General features: G+C 46.0%; 1 protein-coding gene across 8 annotated transcripts in view; it reads left to right on the plus strand.

The window, feature by feature from the left end:
• DTNB (dystrobrevin beta) overlaps positions 1-21056 on the plus strand; it is a 241174-nt gene that overhangs the window by 176708 nt on the left and 43410 nt on the right. For all 8 annotated transcript variants that reach the window (XM_040348235.1, XM_040348233.1, XM_040348231.1 and 5 more), the window contains one exon: positions 10424-10520. In XM_040348235.1, the coding sequence (XP_040204169.1) occupies positions 10424-10520 (97 nt within the window). The remainder of the gene's footprint in view (positions 1-10423; positions 10521-21056) is intronic.

The following is a 21056-nucleotide window of genomic DNA, read 5'->3' on the forward strand; positions in this document are numbered from 1 at the left end:
CCAAACAGGTCAGGGATAACAAGACATGGCCGTCCACCTAAACCAGGGCTGCACTGGGACAGAAATTTGGCCCTGGACTTCATCCAGACTGGCCCACTTTGACAGGTCTCTCCCATTGCAGCCGGGCAACTCCCACACCCCCCCCCCTCCAGCCACCCAAGCCCCCTCTCCCCCTTCACTAGCCACTAGCCGTTCTACTTTTATTAGAGTAGAACGGCTGGTACTGGTCCTCTTATAGGCAGTACCAGTGGGGAAGCTAGACATTATTTAACTTGGGGTAAAGAATCAGTTCCGTGTCCCCCTTATGGGACAAGATTAGGCAGAAGTGAGAAACTCCCAGGCCATAGCTGTTGAGTCAGCTGTCTGTCCCCTACCCCATGCTCCTCTGTCGTCCCCTCTGCTCCTCTGGTCCTCCCCCTGCTCCTCTGGTCCTCCCCCTTGCTTCTCTGTTCCCCCCAGGTGAACGCTGCGGGGAGGGAGAGGGGGTGAGCGCTGTGGGAAGGGAGAGACAGAGGAGCAGAGGGGGCGGCAGTCCGCTGTCACTGAACAAGGCCCACTGAGCCATCGGCCCACCGGGAAACTCCCTGTAGTCCCAATGGCCAGTCCATCCCTGACCTAAACTGACAGGCCAGACAAGGAGAGCATTATTCAGAGAAGCAGCCAAGAGGCCCATGATAACTCTGGAGGAGCTGCAGAGATCCACAGCTCAGGGGGGAGAATCTGTCCACAGGACAACTATTTGTAGTGCTCTCCACAAATCTGACCTTTATGGAAGAGTGGCAAGAAGAAAGCTATTTTTGAAAGAACGCCATAAGTCCCATTTGCAGTTTGTGAGAAGCCATGTGGGGGACACGGCAAACATGTAGAAGAAGGTGCTCTGGTCAGATGAGCCCAAAATTGTACTTTTTGGCCTAAAAGCAAAACGCTATGTGTGGCAGGAAACCAACACTGCACATCACCCTGAACACACCATTCCCACCGTGAAACATGGTGGTGGCAACATCATGTTGTGGGGATGATTTTATTCAGAAGGGACAGGGAAGCTGGTCAGAGTTGATGGGAAGATGGATGGAGCCAAATACAATCTTAGAAGAAAACCTGTTGGAGTCTGCAAAAAACTTGAGGCTGGGGCAGAGGTTCACCTTCCAGCAGGACAACGTCTCTAAACATACAGCCAGAGCTACAATGGAATTGTTTAGATCAAAGCATATTCATGTGTTAGAATGGCCCAGTCAAAGTCCTGACTTGAATCCAATTGAGAATCTGTGGCAAAATTGCTGTTCACAGACGCTCTCCATCCAATCTGACAGAGCTTGAGATATTTTGCATAAGAAGAATGGGCAATAATTTCACTCTCTAGATGTGCAGAGCTGGTAGAGACATACTGAAAAAGACTTGTGGCTGTAATTGCAGTGAAAGGTGGTTCTACAAAGTATTGACTCAGGGGGGGTGGGCTGAATACAAATGCATGCCACACTTCACATATTTATTTGAAAAAAAAAAATTGAAAACAATTTATCATTTTCCTTCCACTTCACCATTATGTGCCACTTTGTGTTGGTTTATCACATACAATCCCAATAAAATACATTTACGTTTTTGGTTGTAACATGACAAAATGTGAAAAATAGGGGTATGAATACTTTAAGGCACTGTTGGTATTCTAGCTGTAGATGATGAAGTACCCCTAAACATGTTGGATGTACCCCTCGGTGTAGAGATACCACCGGCAGAGAATGCATGCTCTGGAGAGTGGGACGCAAGTGACTTAACAAAGTCTCTGCTCTTTATATTCAGTATTGCCGTCCCAGTCCAGCCACTCTTGTCATCGCACAAGCTTCAGCTTAATTCTGCCATGTATTAAATCATTCATCGAGCTGAGCGCTACTTTCAGGAGCCGTGTTCCATGAATTAAATATGGCTTTAATATATTAACGAGGGTCAACGAGGATCCACATGAGCTGCTCATGCTGAACAAATCCCTTAGAGGGCTGAGAGAGGACGAACGTGCATAAACTAAACACAGGACAACTTCCAGGGGAGAAAATGTTATCTATATGCTAAAGAGGGAGCATAATTTTGTGCTTGGGTGAATCAAACAACATTGTATGTAGTGGCTAGTTGTTTTCATGAGCTCTTGGGAGTAACATCCTATCACAGACATGCCGAGCATCCCGTTTTGAACCCCATACCCATATTTTTCTACTAAATCCATGAATAAAGAAAAAAACACTATAAACAAATAACTTTCTTTCTTTTTCATGACAAAGGATTCAGTTTTTCTTAGGCCCCGTACACACGATAGAATCCATCCGCTGAAAAATCCCAGCAAATGGGTTTCAGCGGATAGATCCTATGGTGTGTACACTCCAGCGGATCTGTTTCCGCGGATATTTCTCCCCTGGGATGGATTCCAGCAGATCGAATATTTGCTGACATGCCAAACAAATCCATCTGCTGGAATCCATCCCAACGGATGGATCCGCTGGTCTGTATAGACTCACCGGATCCATCCGTCCGAAGGGATCCCCCGCATGCGTCGTAATGATTCGACGCATGCGTGGAATTCCTTATATGACAGTGTCGCGCACATCGCCGCGTCATAATCGCGGCGACGGCGCGACACGTCATCGCCAGAGGATTTCGGCGTGGATTTCAATGCAATGGTGAAATCTGCTGAAATCCTCGAGAGGATTTATCCGCGGAAACGGTCCGCTGGACCGTATCCGCGGATAAATCCTCCCGTGTGTATGGGGCCTTTGACAGTGGGCTTATCCTGCTGCCTTTAGAAGGTATTTAGCCAGCCAGGTACAACCACTCCCATCCCATCATACCTCCATGATCAGTGGTGGCCCATCCATACGGGGCACAGGGGCGCCACCCCCCTAATTCATGGGCCCGGCCCCTAATCTACATGCAGGGCGCCGGACGCATGGATTCTAATGTTTTTTTTTTTTTAAGAAGCACGTTATTCGAGCCAGTAGCTTTAATTGGCTTAAAAAAAGGGTGGGTTTGGGGTGCAGAACACTGCGCCCCGAGCCCACCCAGTTGTGTGACAATATCAAGTTAATATTCGCTATTGTCTTCCTGATTCTCCTCCCGGTCAATCGGGAAGCGGATCCTGAGACCCATCACCCGATTGGCCAAGAGGAGAAGCGATCCTATTGGCTGCCACGGAGGAGGAGGGAGGAGACGCAGGGGAAGCCGTTGAGTAGGTGGCAGCTCTGCCCACGACCTAGATGGGGTAAGTGCGGGGCTGGTGACCAACCATGGGGGGGGGGGAGGAATGCCTGTGACCCGACTGATGGAGGCCATACCTGACTCCACTGCACTGAAGATTGCAGGGCCTGTCCGGAAATGTAACCTTCTGGCACATGGCCCCATATTGTGGTACATTGCAGACCTTTGTGTACTGTGTTGGGCAGGCCTTAGATGGTGCAAATTTCTTTCATGCAACCACGGGTTGCAGGAAAGAAATTCGAACGATTCCCCCATCAACACAGACAGTGCTGACATGAATCCATCCCGCCGAGACATTGTATACTCCCGCTGTGGGAAGCCGTCCCCACCGTAAGAAGACAGTGATTATTGCTAGCGGCTGTAGCTTCAGGAGCTACTACATTTATTGCAATCCTTGGGCCATGTCATCTCCCTTTTTCCATTGGTTTTCTTAGAAAGGGTAAACAGGCTGGATAATTAAGTGCTGCGTCACTAACTGGAGGGTTTTCCTAAAGACTAAATTCATTTTTAGTAAAAAATAATAAATGCACATTATTTTGCAGGTAAAAAAAAATTAAATTTACATTTTTTTTTTACACTGCAGCTGACAAAGCATTGCAACCGTGATCAGTGGATCGCAGGTGCAATGTCAGGCTTATGCAGACACTCAACAGCTATCTGCCCATACTTCCCGTAAATCACTGAAGTGCAGAAAGAGTCAGTGAACTGCAAGGGTGCTCATCAGCGTTTGCGTAGTTCGTTAAGAACTACAAGCCGTCTGCTGCATTGGCAGATGGGACTTGTAGTTTATTGATTTAACCGTTAATGTTTAACAAGTGTTAGGCCCCTTTCATATGGGCTGTCCGATCAGTTTTCAGGCAGACCTGATCGGACTACACATTCACCCCTATGGAGCAACGGATGTCACCTGCTACCCAGTGGTCCTATTTTGTCTGGCGGATCAGATCGGATGGAATCGAATGAAAACAGACAGACGGTCCATTTTCACCTGATCTCTCCATACAGTAAGCAGAGACGGACCTGTTACCCACCTGCTCAGCAGGGATCAGCGGAGCCATCCTTGCTGAGCAAACTGAGTCTGTCAAATTTGTTAGTCAAGTCCACAGGTTTCTAACACAAGGCCCACGGGCTGAATTTGGCCTGCCAGGCCCTTTCATGTGGTCCTCGTACCTCTCCTGCAGCTGCAGCACCCCCTTCATCTCCACCCCCACCTTGCCTCCGCAGTAGTTAGCAGATAGGGCGCCAGAACTCCTCCACCAGATTATGCAATTTCTCATGCAGCCTCAAGAGTGGAGACTGTGCTACAGTTATGGAATGGGATGTCCATCAGGTCATAAAGGTATGATGGATGATCAAGTGTCCACAGTCTTTTGGCATATTATAGTGCATTTTAAAGGGTAACTCCACTTTCATTGGGAAAAAAATGTGCAAATAAAATAAAAATAATATAGCGTATATAATTGTGACACGAGTCATATTCTAATTGAATGTTATCAAAAATTGCCTTTCCTTTTCAAACTGCGGTGCTGTAATTCTCCGTTAAATGCAATGTTACATGGCTACATGGAGGCTTTCTGTATACAGATGGTGTACAGAACGCCCCCCAGAAATGTAATTTCCTGCTTGTGTAATTGGCTCACTGATTTTCCCAGAAGCCTGTACTAAGATACAAATTTGATTTTGTGCATCCCCTGCAGCAACAATTCAATTTTTGTTGAGATACTCCCAAATCGTGTCTAAAGGGATGCTATTTTCCTCAGAGCCCTGCAGGTGCAGCAGCTGATTAATAACTGCAAAACCACTCCCATACAAACTCTGCACATGGACACAAACAGATATCTCTTCAGAATACCAAAAGGTAGAAATCTGCAACAAAGTTTGTTAAAATCCTTGCAATGTACATAGATCACACAGAGGGGAATGTTGTTTCTCAACAAAAGTGTTTTGTTTGTAAGTGTAATCAAAAAACACCACCACAGTTCATGTTCCACAAGTAAAGGTAAGAGCATCACCCACATGCCCAATTGGGTGATTGACCCCTAAAATTACCAAGGTGGTCAAAAGGACTTTAAGCGCATATGCAGCAGGTCAGCAGCACTGAGGTCACATTCTCCACATTCTGCAGCTCTTGCATAAAAAGGCTCAAAGAGATGTTGTATATGTATAAAGATCAAATAGTGTAGTATTGCCAGTGACGTTTTAATAAAAGAATAAAAAGGAGTAACACATCACGCAGAGACACATACAAGTGTCTGTTCACAGCATGCAAATACACAGTGTAGATCTGTCATCTCAGCAAGATGACGCCTGGCCCCTCCCTGTGTGATGTCATTACACAGGTGTCCTCTGCCTCTCGCTTATTGCCCCTCCAGGCTTTCTTAAAGCAGAGCTCCACCCAAAAGGGGAAGCTCCACTTATCTGCTTCCTCCCCCCGCCCTCTGGTGCCACATTTGCCACCTTTCCGGGGGGAATAGGTACCTGTTTTTGACAGATACCTGTCCTGTCCCCACTTCAGGGAGATCTAGCTGCGGCTAGGTCCCCTGGAAGTTTGTTCCCCTGGAAGCCCCCCTCCTTGTTCCCCTGCTGCCGAGCCATTTAGAAAGCACAGCGCGCTTCGCGCATGTGCGGCTTCACTCCCGGTTTCCCACAATAGGCAATGGAGGCGGTGGTGGCGGCAGCACCCGAGGGCCGATGGAAACATCGGCTGGGGTGCCAACATCGCTGGATTCCAGTATTTGTAGCTTCTGACTTTTAATTTTTGCATGGGGGGGTGCTGGACCTCCTCTTTAAGGCTGTTGATCTAGAAGTCATTAAAAATTGAGGGGGAAAAAAATGAAACGTATTGAAAAGCAAGTATTTTCACAAGGCCATTGATCAAATAGGCACAGGAGCCACCCATAAGGATATGTGGATTTTTTTTACAAACATCAGAAAGCAGAATGAGGGCTTTGACACAAATAGGCACATACGTTCTTGGTTTTCATTAAATCCACGTAGTGACCCAAAAATGTCAGGTGGTTTTCATATCAAATGCTTTACATCTTAGTAAAAAGATGCTGATACAAGGAAAAAAATAAAAAAATCGGACTGTAATGAAGCTTCAGCGTACGACTGGATTATTATTATTATTATTATTATACAGGATTTATATAGCGCCAACAGTTTACGCAGCGCTTTACAATATAAAAGGGAGACAATACAGTTATAATACAATAAAATCCAAGAGGATTAAGAGGGCTCTGCTCAGAAGAGCTTACAATCTAATAGGGTGGGGCAGGTGATATAAAAGGTTGTAACTGTGGGGAATAAGCTGATGGAAGTGGTAAAAGATTAGTTGGAGACGTGATAGGCTTCCCTGAAGAAATGAGATTTCAGGGATCGCCTGAAGGTAGCAAGAGTAGGGGATAGCCGGACAGGTTGGGGTGGCCAGTTCCAGAGGATGGGAGAGGCTGTGGAGAAATCCTGGAGACAAGCATGGGAGTAGGAGACGAGAGAGCTTGACAGTAGGAGGTCTTGAGAAGAGCGGAGAGGACATTTTGGGATATGTTTGGAGACCAGATTGTTGATGTAGCTCCGGGCCGTTCTCTCCCACAACATAGCATTGATGACCTCTCCGTGGCTTTCATTAAAGCGGTTCTCCCACGCAAAAACTTTTTTTTTTTAAAGGGCTATTTAAATTGCTAATGCCAGTTATTCTTTAAACTCACGTTGTTTTTTTTTTCGCGGCCGCTCCGCTGCCATTCGGTGCAAAATATGTAGTTATATTCCCCGCATAAGCCCACAAGCAGGCACTTCCTGGTTTGTGTGGATGCTGATGTCCCAGCATAATAATCTGTAGCTTGCATAAGAAATCCCGCGATATTTGATATCACGGCTGCAAAGTGAAGACAGGGAGCTATGCAGAGAAGCTCCCAGAGTACACTGCTTCAAACGGGAAGTGTCGGAATGCCCGTATTATTCCCGCAACGTTACAGACTGGAAGCTTCATCAATATTACAGGTACTGTACAGATTTAAAAAATGAAAACATTGGTTTTTAGCGTTTTTGATCGAGAAAATGTAATAGAGGCAATGTTGTAATTAGGGTGGAGAACCGCTTTAAATCCACGTAGTGACCCAAAAATGTCAGGTGATTTTCACATCAAATGCTTTACATTTAGTAAAAAGATGCTGATACAGGAAAAAAAATTGGACTGCAATGAAGCTTCGGCATATGGCTGGATGGGGGCCGTTCTCTCCCACAACACAGCATTTCTGACCTCTTCCCAGGCCTGCCTTGGCACAGTCTCTGATCTCCATTTAGGATGAGTCTATATAAAGCATGTACTGAAAGCTGAGCTGTCTTATTGATAGTTGAAGACAAAGTGAGCAAAAAAGTCATAACCAGAGACTGAGAGCAACTGTTATATCAATACTCCAGCCTGGAATGATGGCAGTTATCCTCTCCCCATAGATGTGTACTTAAGTGGTTAAAAAGCCTGCAGGTACTTGTTAATCTGCAAGAATTGCACCTAGCTCCTATTGTGGGCTGACTGAGTGGTGTCAGCCCTGCCCAGTGTCTTTTTGCTAAACTACTCCAAACCCTCCCACTGTGCTTATTACTACAGCAAAGACACCAAAGCTGCACATATTCACATATTAGGTGGATGGAGGAATTCCCCCCTGCTGGGATATTGTATTCTTACCGTAGCACCTGTGGGAGCACCTTGTGATGGCCATAGGAGATTTGCATAGCCAGGAACGCGTATAATAAACATATGGGTATTTAATAGGTTACTTCATCCTCCTGCATTTACCAGTTATGTATACTCTTACACAGGACATATAGCACCAACCGTTTTTGCAGAGCTTTACAAAATAAAGGGAGAAAGCACAGTTATAATACAGTTCATGAGTGCTTCCAATCTTCTAGGGAGGGGCAAATGATACGACATGTAACCACGTATGGATGGGCTGATGGGAAAAGTCAATTTGCAGTTCTTTAGGAGGTCAGTTTGGTTGATGATTTGAGATGAGGTTTGTGTTCTTGAAATAAAGTATTGCGGTGTAATATAAAAGCTTTTGGTAGTTTATAAACAGTACATATAATTATATAGTTCTACACAACAAACTTAAAGGGGAGTTCCACCCAGAAATTAACTTCCTCTGATCCGGTTCCTCCCCCCCTCCGGTGTCACATTTGGCACCTTTCAGGGGGGAGAGATACCTGCTTAATCCAGGTATTTGCTCCCACGTCCGGCGAAAGATCGCTGCAGTATTCATGGCGATCTACGCCAATGCTGGCCCCTGCTCTGTCCCACCGCTGTCTTCTGGGAGACACACAGGTCCCAGAAGACAGCAGGGATCACTCAGAACGCACAGCACGACTTGTGCATGTGCGGAAGGGAACCAGGCTGTGAAGCCGCAAGGCTTCACTTCCTGATTCCCGTACTGAAGATGCCGGTGCCTCCACCCGGGGCTGAGGGATGAGTTGGCTTCGGGTGAGGACATCGTGTGCGCCATGGACAGGTAAGTGTCCTTATTTTAAAAGTCAGCAGCTGCAGTATTTGTAGCAGCTGATTTTAATTACATTTTTTTCAGGCGGAACTCCGCTTTAATAGGGTAAAACATGTGAAGAAAAAAAGACTCCAGGATAAGCAAATATTGTCTAAATGTAATCGTTGTGTGATTTCTTCATTGAATCTTGGTGTGCTTTGTGTATTCCTTCAAGATCTGTGCAGTAATCCAGTGTGAGATCTTACATCTTCGTAGGAGCTTCCTGTAATTAAGACCGGTCACTGCTGCTCTCTCCCATAGTTCAGGGTGACTGGTCTGGTCTCCACCCCCTCCTGTAGTTTTCTGCAGGTGTAGTGTCACAGTTTGCTGCCTATCCTAGAATGCTGCGGAAGTCACGTGACGGCCAACTGCGCATGCGCGATCTGTTCCAAACGCAAGTGCGATGCGTTCCAATGGATTTTTGACAGTACACACCAGCGAAGCCGTCATTCAGGGCGACGTGGACTTAGGGGAAAGTGGCCAGTCGGCCTCACGTCCTCGCTTCGCTCGGACGGCTCGCTCGGCCTCCTGGCTCTTTTTTTTAACATCCCCCAATCCACGGGGATGTTAAGGAAAGAGCCTGGATGCCGACCGAGGTTTCACTGGTGTGCACTGTCGTAAATGCATTGGAACGCATCGCATTTGCGTTTGTAACGCATCGCGCATGCGCAGTTGGCCGCCACGTGACTTCCGAAGCAATCTAGGATAGGCAGCTAACTGTGACAATACACAGGCAGCCTGTAGTGGGTGGAGCCTGCTGGGTCCCTCCTACAGCTCTGCTCTCTGAACAGGTTATGTATAGCACAGTGATGATGTCACTACTACTTTAACAAATGTGAAAAATGTCACCAGCACACCAAGGATTCCTCAGAGTGGGTCCAAAGCTTTATTCTCGTGGTCATATGGTAAACACAAGGCAACGTTTTGGAGCCACAGAGAGTCCCTTTGTCAGGCAAGTGACAAAGTACAGTGCATGTATTTAATAGACAATCCACCAATCAGTGAAGACAATGAAGACCCAGCCCCACCCTCACCCCCAACGCCATTATGACGCCTTAAGCCCACCATTACACGGTAAAACAAATTGCATAACTGCCAGACCCACAGTGGCAATCAGCATAGTAATAGCAATCAAACCCTCCATCATGCAAGTGAATAAAAGGCAATGGTCACTGTATAAAGTCAAAATTCTTCAGGGATTATTAATGAAGGTTTGTCTGGTAAATACTTGTTGCCTTGCACTGCAGTTGGTCACTTGCCTGACGAAGGGGCTACAAAATGTTGCCTTGTGTTCAACATGTGGCCATGAAAATAAAGCGTTGGACTTGTTTTGTGGAATCCTTGGTGTGCTGGAGACATTTCTTCACTTGGATTGGTTCCCAGCCTGTGGTCATTAAATGACTCGGCAATACCGCATAACCATTTTAGGAATGTGTGCATGAGGAATATTGCGCTTGGATTTGCTACTTTTACATGGTAGCAGCTGTGTTTTCAAAGGTATTTGGTGCTGCATAAAAGATTTATATCCTTTTGTTGTTATTGAGAAATATATTTAAAGGAAAGTTTCTGTACCTGGAGTATGGCTTTAATCAGGAATACTTGGGATCTGTCCTGGTGCTACAATCATACTCTTCTTCCTTCATATACAGGCAGCGGAAGGACGAGCTAGAACAGAGAATGTCCGCGCTGCAGGAGAGTCGCCGGGAACTCATGGTACAGCTGGAAAGTCTCATGAAGCTGCTAAAGGTGAGAATATCGCATTTGATGACACCACTTATATCTGTGTGGAGAGAATAAGCTGTAGTAGTGTCAGGACCGACCCTCCATCAGTCAGTAAGCAACACAATCTTTGTGTGCACTTGTCACAGTAATTCATTGGGATTCTTCTCTTTCTCATTGGACTACAACATTTTAGAGTTGAATTAATAAAGTAATGGTGCGCTAAAATCAACCTTCCAATATTACATAAACGTATACAAATTCCAGCGGCATAAAAACAATCAGTGTACCATGAACCACTTAAGGACCGCCTCCTGCAGATATATACGACGGCAGAATGGCACGGCTGGGCACAAGCACGTACCTGTACGTCCTCTTTAAGTGCTCAGTCGCGGGCGCGCGCGACCCGGTCCGAAGCTCCGCAGACCCGATCGCCGCCGGAGTCCCGCGATTGGTCCCCGGAGCTGAAGAACGGGGAGAGCTGTGTGGGGAGGGGGTGACACTTTTTTTTTTGTCACGTGTCAGATTTTTTTACTGTAGAAAACCGGGGAGGATTGCAGGTGTCCAGGTGCTCTTTTGACGGTCAAACTGAGGACAGTAGACTTCTGCTCCTTTGCTGACTTAGATACAATGTTCAGTTTAATTTTGATTTTTTAGGGGGGTTACAACCACTAAACGCACATTTTTTTTATAAAATCAATAAATGCTAATTGCCTAAGTATAAGTAAAATGTATCTTTTCTATCATTCTCTTCCTTTGTTTCATCTCTGAAATGTAAGCTTTTTTTCTGCTGTTCTCGGACTTCCTGTTCTAGGGTGGCTGGGTTTGTTCTGCATGTGTCGTCCCACCCCCTGTATTTTTACATAGCCACCCTCTCCTGCTTGCCCCCGAGATGGACTGCACATCTACATTCAAACACCTAACATATCTTAACCACTTAAGACCTGGACCAATATGCAGGTAAAGGACCTTGCCCCGTTTTGCGATTTGGCACTGCGTCGCTTTTACTGACAATTGCGCGGTCGTGCGACGTGGCTCCCAAACAAAATTGGCGTCCTTTTTTTCCTACAAATAGAGCTTTCTTTTGGTGGTATTTGATCCCCTCTGCGGTTTTTATTTTTTTCACTATAAACAAAAATAGAGCAACAATATTGAAAAAAATTCAATATTTTTTACTTTTTGCTATAATAAATATACCCATAAATATATATATAAAAAAAAATTTTAGGCCGATACGTATTCTTCTACCTATTTTTGGTAAAAAAAAACGCAATAAGCGTTTAACGATTGGTTTGCGCAAAATTTATAGCGTTTACAAAATAGGGGATAGTTTTATGGCATTTTTATTAATATATTTTTTTTTTACTACTAATGGCGGCGATCGGCTATTATTTTTTCATGTCTGCGACATTATGGCGGACACATCGAACAATTTTGACACTTTTTTGGGACCATTGTAATTTTTACAGCAAAAAGTACTATAAAAATGCACTAATTACTGTGAAAATGACAATTGCCGTTTAGGAGTTAACCACTAGGGGGCGCTGTAGGGGATAAGTGTGACCTCATATGTGTTTCTAACTGTAGGGGGGTGTGGCTGGACGTGTGACGTCATTGATCGTCTTTCCCTATATCAGGGAACATACGATCAATGACAGTGCCACTGTGAAGAACGGGGAAGGTGTGTTTACACACACTTCGGACCGGGTTGCGTGCGACCCACGGCTGGGCTCTTAAAGGCAACGTACCTGTACGTGCCTGTGCCCAGCCGTGCCATTCTGCCGACGTATATGTGCAGGAGGCGGTCCTTAAGTGGTTAATAAACAGAGGATAGTGTAAAAAATGAACAGTAATTTCCTCAGCAGGAGGGGAGGGGGTGGACACAGTCACAGAGCTGACAGGCAGGGAGAGGGGAGAGGAGCACAGAGGAGGACAGCAGAGAGCAGATGACTGAGGCATGTAAACTGACCACGGTGTCAGGGCTCAGCATCCATTATGAACTGTGGTTAGTTTACAGAGGGGAGGGCAGAAACTGGCAGGATCAGTCAGGTTTTTTAGGTGATACAGTGGGCCAAATTGCACAGTAGCCACCCTCTCCTGCTTGCCCCCCAGATGGGGCTGCACATCTACATTCAAACACATTCAGCTCTATGGGAATTGTAATACACACAGTGTGGATCATGTGACAAGAAATAACAGCACTGCTTGCTCTACACTAGTAGCGGTGAGGTGCATTAGTGGAGGATAAGGAAGGTACACAGAACAAAAAAGAAGCCTAAAAACAAATGAAAAAAAAATCTTTTTAAACAAAAAGCCATGTTGAAATGCTTGAATAATTGATGTAAAAAATAATTGTTTAGTGTCACTTTAAAGCAGGGGTCTCAAACTGGTGGCCCTCCAGCTGTTGTGAATAGGGCAATGCCTCATGGGACTTGTAGTTTCACAACAGCTGGAGTGCAGGCAGTTTGATACCCCTGCTTTAAAGTGTTATTAAAGTAGTTGTTAAGCCACTATATACACTATTCTCTCTGTTTAATTATGTAAGGTGCCCCCGTGTCTGTGTTTTGATTTCCAAGTGCTGATCTGTGCTTGCGTCACTCCCTGGCTCTCTCTTCTCTCAGCCTGACAGCTGCAGCGGGTGGGGACGGATAGTGGATGAGGATAGTGTAAAAAATAAACAGTAGTTTCTGCAGTAGGAGGGGAGGGGATGGGCACGGTCACAGAGCTGACAGGCAGGGAGAGGAGCACAGATGACAGCAGAGAGCGGATGACTGAGGCATGTAAACTGACAATGGTGTCAGGGCTCAGCATCCATTATGAACCGTGGTCAGTTTACAGAGGGGAGGGCAGAAACTGACAGGATCAGTCAGGTTTTTTAGGTGATACAGAGGTCCAAATTACAGCACAAACACTGTGCTGTATAACATGCTTTAAAGTGTTTGTTAACCTATTTTTTTTTACTTTGCCAGATGCTTTTTTCTATCTACCTATAACACTTAAGTCTATGTGGCCAACGAAGCTTCTATATACCTTTCTTGCAGATATCTCCAGGCTGGTCACGTGACTCCCAGCCGCTCTTCTACTACAATCCAGGGCTTCAGCGGGAGGTCTCCAGTTGAAGTCAGCCGGGAGGTCACGTGACTGCTGTGCTGGGCACTTGGCTCCTCACGCTTTAGCTCTTAGATGGGGCGGAGAGCTTCCGTCACGTAACCGATCTGAAAATTGTATTTCGCAGCACCGTTTTCCACATAAACATACACCTGGTGTTATACCCGGATACAAGAGGGGGACTGGCAGTACGTTTTTTAAAGTTTAAATGCCTACTAATAGCAGCAGGAGGAGAGGGGAGGGGAGGCTCTTGCACACATACAGAGCTGAAAGGCGGGGAGGGAGGAGACGGAGCAGGGATGCGGATGATGGAGGCACGCAAACTGACCATGGTGTTGAGGCTCAGCAGCCATGATAAACTGTGGTCAGGATCAGCCAGGTATTTTAGGTGTTACAGGGGGCCAAATGACACAGCACAAGCACTTTTCTGAATAAAATGCTTTAAAAGAGCATGATCCTTTTTTTGGGGGGTTAACAAACACTTTAAAGTCTAAGTTAAGAAAACTCATGCAGTACTGCAGACAATGTTCAATGTTTAATTGAGGTTGCTTTAATTCCCCGCTTTTTGACAGCTCACTTTCCTAGTTCTTCTTTTAGGGTGGCTTTGTTCCTTTTTTTTGGGGTGGCTCTGTTCCTCTGCAGCAGCCATTCTCAGCCTGGGTTTCTCCAGAGGTTGGGGTAGGGGTTTCATAGAGCTAAGGCTGATTTGATCTCTCCCATTTGGTGATCAGGAAAGGCTGCTCTACAGCGGCACTGTTACCCTCATATAGGCTGTGCCCGCTTTACATTGCAGTAAGATGACAAGACGTTGTAGATCTTCCTGTGTTCTTCTGCGACGTGTATTATTGATATATTTTTCTACAAAAAAAGGCTAATTTTTGGAGTGCGGCTGTCCAGAATTTTCCCTCATCCAATTGCTATATGCATTGCCTGCACCTGCTGCTTCAACTCTGATGCCTCGTACACACGTTCGGTTTTCCCGGCGGTCAAAAGTCTGCCGGGAAAACCAAGAACCTGCTCGGTTGCTTTTCCCGTGTACACGTGGCCGGTTTTCCTGACAGGAAAACTGCCATGACAGCTTTGGTTGGGAAAACCGGTCGTGTGTATGCTCCACTGCAGTGTTTCCCATAGGAAAACTGGCGCGCAAAAAAACGATGAGAATCGCGGCGGGAAAAAGAGAACAAGTTCTCATTTTTTTGCTCGCAGTTTTCCTGTCGGGAAAACTGCTATGGAGCATACACACGGCCGGTTTTTCTGACCAAAAGCAAACATGGCAGTTTTCTCATCGGGAAAAACGATCATGTGTCCGAGGCATGAGGGGAGGTTTATTTCCATTGATGCACCCGGAGCGGTAATTCCCTTTCCCTTCTTTTTGATGATTGCTATGGTATTTTTGCCCCTATTTGGGCCTTCCAGTGCCAGGCTTAAATCCTGGAATGCAGTACACACCTTCATTACATTTTGTAGGGTGGACGTGGCTGGTTGATAAAAGAACGGTTGTGTGATTCTGACACACTATTTTTGAGGATTGCTGTGGCATCTTTGCCTTCTTTTTATTTTGTGCTTGCTATCACTTTTTTATCTATGGTTTCTTTTGGACATCCAAATTACTGAAAAATAGAGACCCGTGCCCTCCAATGATTGTTGGAAGAAATTAGTACATTTTTGTACTCGTGAAAATTTAGTTTTTCTATTTCATTGGAGGACACAGCTCCCTTCCTGGTATGTTGCTGGCCTTTTCTCACATTTTCATGATGTGCTAGATAAGATTGTTTTAGCCTTCTTATGTTGTTCATTGCACTTCTATGCACTGGGGGCAGAGGGGAGAAGCTGAAACCAGACAGCCTCTGCTTACCAGAATCCTCAATCTGTACACGTTGAGGATGAAGGCCTGTACATGGAGTGTACATGCTTGAAACAAAAGTTCTCCCTTTGCCCCTCTCCAGCACCGCCATCTTTCATTGAGATTGAGCACATGTACAGACATACAGGCCCAGATTCTCAAAGGACTTACGACGGCGCAGCACCGTGTACGCCGTCGTAAGTCCTAATCCGGGCCGTAGTATCTATGCGACTGATTCTTAGAATCAGTTACGCATAGATATCCATTCGATCCAACAGGCGTAAGTCTCTTACACCGTCGGATCGTAACTGCATTTTTTTTTTCCCCGCTAGGTGGCGCTTCCTTCGATTTCCGCGTCGAGTATGCAAATTAGCTAGATACGCGAATTCCCGAACGTACGCGCGGCCGACGCAGTAAAGTTATGACGTTTACGTTAGGCTTTTCCCGGCGTAAAGTTGCCCCTGCTATATGAGGCGCAGCCAATGTTAAAGCGGTAGTTCACCCTCCTTCACCCCATTATTCCATTACTTTCGGCATCGTAGCGCGAGCTACGGTATGCCGGTCTTAAATTTTTAAACCCCGTACTCACTGTGCTATTGTTGATTGAAGAATCCGACTCCCGCGGGGAATGGGCGTGCCTATGGAGAGGGAGGATGATTGACGGCCGGCTCTGGCACGTCACGCTCCCCGAAGACAGCCGGAGTAGGTCTCGGCTATTCACAGCGCCTGCGCACAGGCTATGCGCAGGCGCCGTGAATAGCCAAGCCTATTTCGGCTATTTCCGGAGAAGCGTGACGTGCCAGGGCCGGCCGTCAATCACCTTCTCTCACCAGAGGAACGCCCATTCCCCGGATTCTTCAATCAACGATACCGCAGTGAGTACGGGCATAAAAAATGTAAGACCGGCATACCGTAGCTCGCGCTACGATGCCGAATTTAATTGTCTAATAAAAAAAAACTTTTTTTTTTTTTTTTACAGGGCGAACCCCCGCTTTAAGTATGGCCGTCGTTCCAGCTCTGAAAATTTATAAAATTACGTTGTTTGCGTAAGTCGTCCGTGAATGGTGCTGGACGTAATTTACGTCCACATCAAAACCAATGACGTCCTTGCGACGTCATTTAGAGCAATGCACGCCGGGAAATTTTAGGGACGGCGCATGCGCAGTTCGTTCGGCACGGGGACGCGATTCGTTTAAATGAAACACGCCTCCTACCCGCCGAATTTGAATTCCGCCGGGTGATTTACGATACGCCGCCGCAACTTACGGAGCAAGTGCTTTGAGAATACAGCACTTGCTCGTGTAAGTTGCGGCGGCGTAACACCGATCTACGAGAATCTGGGCCACAGTTTCTGATAGTCATAATATGGGACCTGGCAGAGACCCCACGAAGGGTGTTCAAATGCGCAACATCTCATGTACAGCTTCTGGGATGGCTATGTCGCACATCCCAGGAGGAAGTTTTGCGCATGCTGTATCAACCCACTCCGCGTCTCCACGCATGTCATTCTTGCCTAGGCCCGTATTTAAAGCAATGGTAAAACCCTGAGAGCAAAGTAAAAAAAATGCGCCTCCAGCAATGCACTGTCAGGGCTCTCCCCGCTCCCCAACGCTTCAATCTTCACCCTGCTCGATTGGCCAAGCCATGGTGACGTTACTCCCACGCATGTGCACTGGAATCCCATTGCCATGGAGCGGCCTGTAAATGTGGTCTGAGCTGCACATGTGTTGCACATGTGCAGCTCAGATCACATTACTCTGATTGGCAGAGGGGACATTTATGACAGAAGACCTCTAGGGTCTCTTCCGTTTATAAAGAGCCTGCCAGCGGATTTTTTAATTAAAGTGATTGCAAAGTCTTTTTTTTTTCTCTCTAAAAAGACAAACATGTTATACTTACCTGCTCTGTTGCAATGAGTTTGCACAGAGCAGCCCAGATCCTCCTCTTCTTGGGTCCCTCTTCGGTGCTCTTGGCCCCTCCCTCCTGTTCAATGCCCCCCAGCAAGCAGCATGCTATGGGGGCACCCGAGTCAAGTCACAGCTCCCTGTGTCCATTCAGACACGGAGCCCCAACCTGGCCCCCTCTATCCCCTAATTGGCTAACTGACTAAAAGCAGCAGGAGCCAATGTCTCAGCCAATCAGAAGGGAGAATCTCCAATGACTGAGACACCAGTGTTGCCAACCGTCCGTATTTTTACGGATCGTTTTCCCCCCCGTTCGTAAATGTCCGTGGTTGCGGGAATGTGCCAGTAAAAATAGCCAAGATCGGTTCGGCTTGGAAATGCGCATGGAGATTGGAGGCAGGGGGTGATGGTGGCTGCGGTGGCACCGCAGAGGGGGATGGAGGCAGGGGGCAATGGAGGCAGGGGGAGATTGGAGGCAGGGGGTGTTAGTGGCAGGGGGTGATTGGAGGCTGAGGATTGTTGGTGGCACCGCAGAGGGTGGGGCATAATGTAAATTATCTTCATTCATTCCAATATGTTTTTATTCATTTTCTAAATTCAACATCAACACACACAAACAAAAAATGATCTTAATAGAATGGAACAATTTTAAGGGGAAAAATATTGAAAACTGTAAAACAAATTCAACGTTCCTTTGTACATTTTTGTGAATTGTGCCTTAGTCAGTTCATATATCCCTCCCCCCAGGGATTCTATAGTCCATGCCAACAGTGCCAATCATCACACCATTATGTCTCTGTGCCCTCAGTATACCATTCTGAGTCCATCCTATTTCATCATCGTCCTTCAACACATCCCAACACGGACATCTTCATTTACACTGTGTGCATCCTAATGTACAAAGTCCAGAACAGAGCAAGGGTTCCATCTGATCAGGGGACACAGATTTAGTATCATTGTCCAGCTGCCTCATTCTCTGTGCTCCCTCCAGTGGCGAGAAGTGGAACTGCACCACTCTATCAGAGAACAAAAATGTAATATACTGCACCAGCTTGCCAGTCCTTAGATGTGGTGGCTGCGATAGTGATTTTTTTATAAAAAAAAAAAATCTGAAAAATACCTGTAGACAATGTCAGATCTTTTGTCTTTGTAACTTCCTGTGAACTGCAATCTTACAATGTGATCAGAATTGGCTTTATTGGCCAAGTATGTACAGCTTTATTTGTATGTTTCTCCACATTTACATGAAGACCAAGCTGTCCCATAAAAGTAACATTGACACCGATCGGGACATACCATATAACACAGAAAGAGGTGCTGGAGCAGTGTTTTTTTTTTTTTTTTATGAAACGGTGTAACCATACAGGTTAACGTGGTTCTAAAGCCTAAAGGTTTTTATACTTTAAAAGCGGAGTTCCACCCAAAAATGAAACTTCCGCTTTTCGGAACCCTCCCCCACTCCGGTGTCACATTTGGCACTTCTCAGGGGGAGCAGATACCTGTGTAATACAGGTATTTTGCTCCCACTTCCGGGCATAGATACCCGAGCCACCCACAGGTATCTATGCCACTTCCGGCGCCTTCTCCGCCCCCAATGTCTTCTGGGAGACGCACAGGTCCCAGAAGACAGCCTGGACAAGTGGGATAGCGCAGCGTGAGTCACGCATGTGCAGTAGGGAACCAGGAAGTGAAGCCGCAAGGCTTCACTTCCTGATTCCCTTACTGAAAATGGCGGCGACAGCACCCGAGAGCTGAGCGATAGATTGGCTTTGGGTGCCGACATCGCGGGCGCCATGGACAGGTAATTGTCTTTATTTTAGAATTTGTAGCTGCTGATTAAAAAAAAATTAAAATTTGGCGGACCTCTCCTTTAACCTCCCTGGCGGTATGATTCTGTCTGGAATTACGTACCAAAAGCGGTACAATTATTTGCAAGGAAATTTGGCGTTTTATATTGTAGGCCTGTAATTCTTAGGAATAACTCACTTAAATCTGACCAAACAAGAGTCTAGTAGGCATCCCGGGTATGACATTTTTTTTAAAAACAAAATTATAAATTATAATATAATAAATAATTATAAATAATTATAACAAATAATAATATAATTCTAATAAAAAATATTCAATAATGTAATCAAATCAAAATCACTGAAATTTTCTCAGTTGCAAAATTGTCGCTGTCATCATTTTTTTTTTTTTATGACGAATTTCCCCACAAATCGCTATCGCACAGTTCTGCAAGCGATTATAATTTATTATCGCTGTTTTCTAGCTGCTCTAAAACCATTTTTGACATAAAGGGACACTTTTGGTTGCTATGGACAATCTACAGTTTGCAGGCAGAAAAAAAGGTTTTTATTATATAAAATGACATGTAGGGCACTGGGCAGACCACTAGGGACAAGGGGGGTGTGTTTTTTTTACATACAGTACTGTAATCTATAAGATTACAGTATACTGTGTGTATAGTGTTTGTTTACTTTTTTGAATTTGGCGCCGATCTCCGCTCCCGTGCGTCGTAACATCGCAGGGAACGGAGATCGGCGGCACAGGAGGACGCTGTGTGAATCGAGCGAGGTCCCGCTCGCTCACACAGCGCGGTGACATCGCTGGATCCAGGAGAAGGTAAGCCAGCGCACGCTGCAGGCTCTTCATATCTACCCCGAGCGTGACTCGGGGTTACCGATTATAGCAGAAAAAACCTACCCCGAGTCACGCTCGGGAATACCGCCAGGAGGGTTAATGCATTCAGGGGTCCAGCGGGAACCCAGAAACAGAGGATCAGGGCTGCTCTGTGCAAAACCATTGCACAGAGTAGGTAACATGTTTATTATTATTATTATTTTTTTCAAAAAGAACCTTTTTAATATAATTTTTTAGGAATATAAAAGCCATCCAACCAAACTAGTGCATTAAGGCTTTTTAAAACAGAAGATGTTAACGTGCCTCTTTCCATCACATACTCCCAAAAATAAATATTCCTCATGTCAGGACGGAGAAATGAGATGGCAGAGCCATGCAGATAATTTCTTTACACCCTTTCAGCCAAATTCGCATCCAGAACTGCTGGTGCATAGTGATATATACACTAGGGGTGTCGAATTGAATCGGTGCATCGCGATTCGGGTGTCCCCGATGCGGCACCGATGCATGCGTAAGTAAGTTCCCTCCAATCATCCTCTATCGCCCGAGTAGTGTGCGCAGAGCAGCATGTAAGAACAGAGGAGGAGGTGGGTGCTGTGATCCGGGGACACAGGGGGGGTAAGGGCATGTAGTGGAATCTGATGTGTCACCTGTGATAAGTCATTGTCACTGCAGGCAGGGACTGGGCTGTATGGAGGAGAAATATAGACAGGAGGAATGGTGTGATATCTTCCTGAATGTGAAAACAGCTCGGGAGGGGACACAGGACACTAGATTAGATTGTCGGAAATAAAAACACAAATGTCTGCTCTTATTATTCCCAGTATGATGCTGTGTCCGCAGTCTCTGACCATCTCCTGTAGAATGTGTGCAGTCTCTGATCATCTCCTGTACTATGTCCCTAGTCTCTGATCATCTCCTGTAGCATGTCCGCAGTCTCTGATCATCTCCTGTACTATGTCCCTAGTCTCTGATCATCTCCTGTAGCATGTCCGCAGTCTCTGATCATCTCCTGTAGCATGTCTGCAGTCTCTGATCATCTCCTGTACTATGTCCGCAGTCTCT

The sequence above is a fragment of the Rana temporaria genome, chromosome 4 (genome assembly GCF_905171775.1).
Source record: "Rana temporaria chromosome 4, aRanTem1.1, whole genome shotgun sequence".
Taxonomy (NCBI): domain Eukaryota; kingdom Metazoa; phylum Chordata; class Amphibia; order Anura; family Ranidae; genus Rana; species Rana temporaria.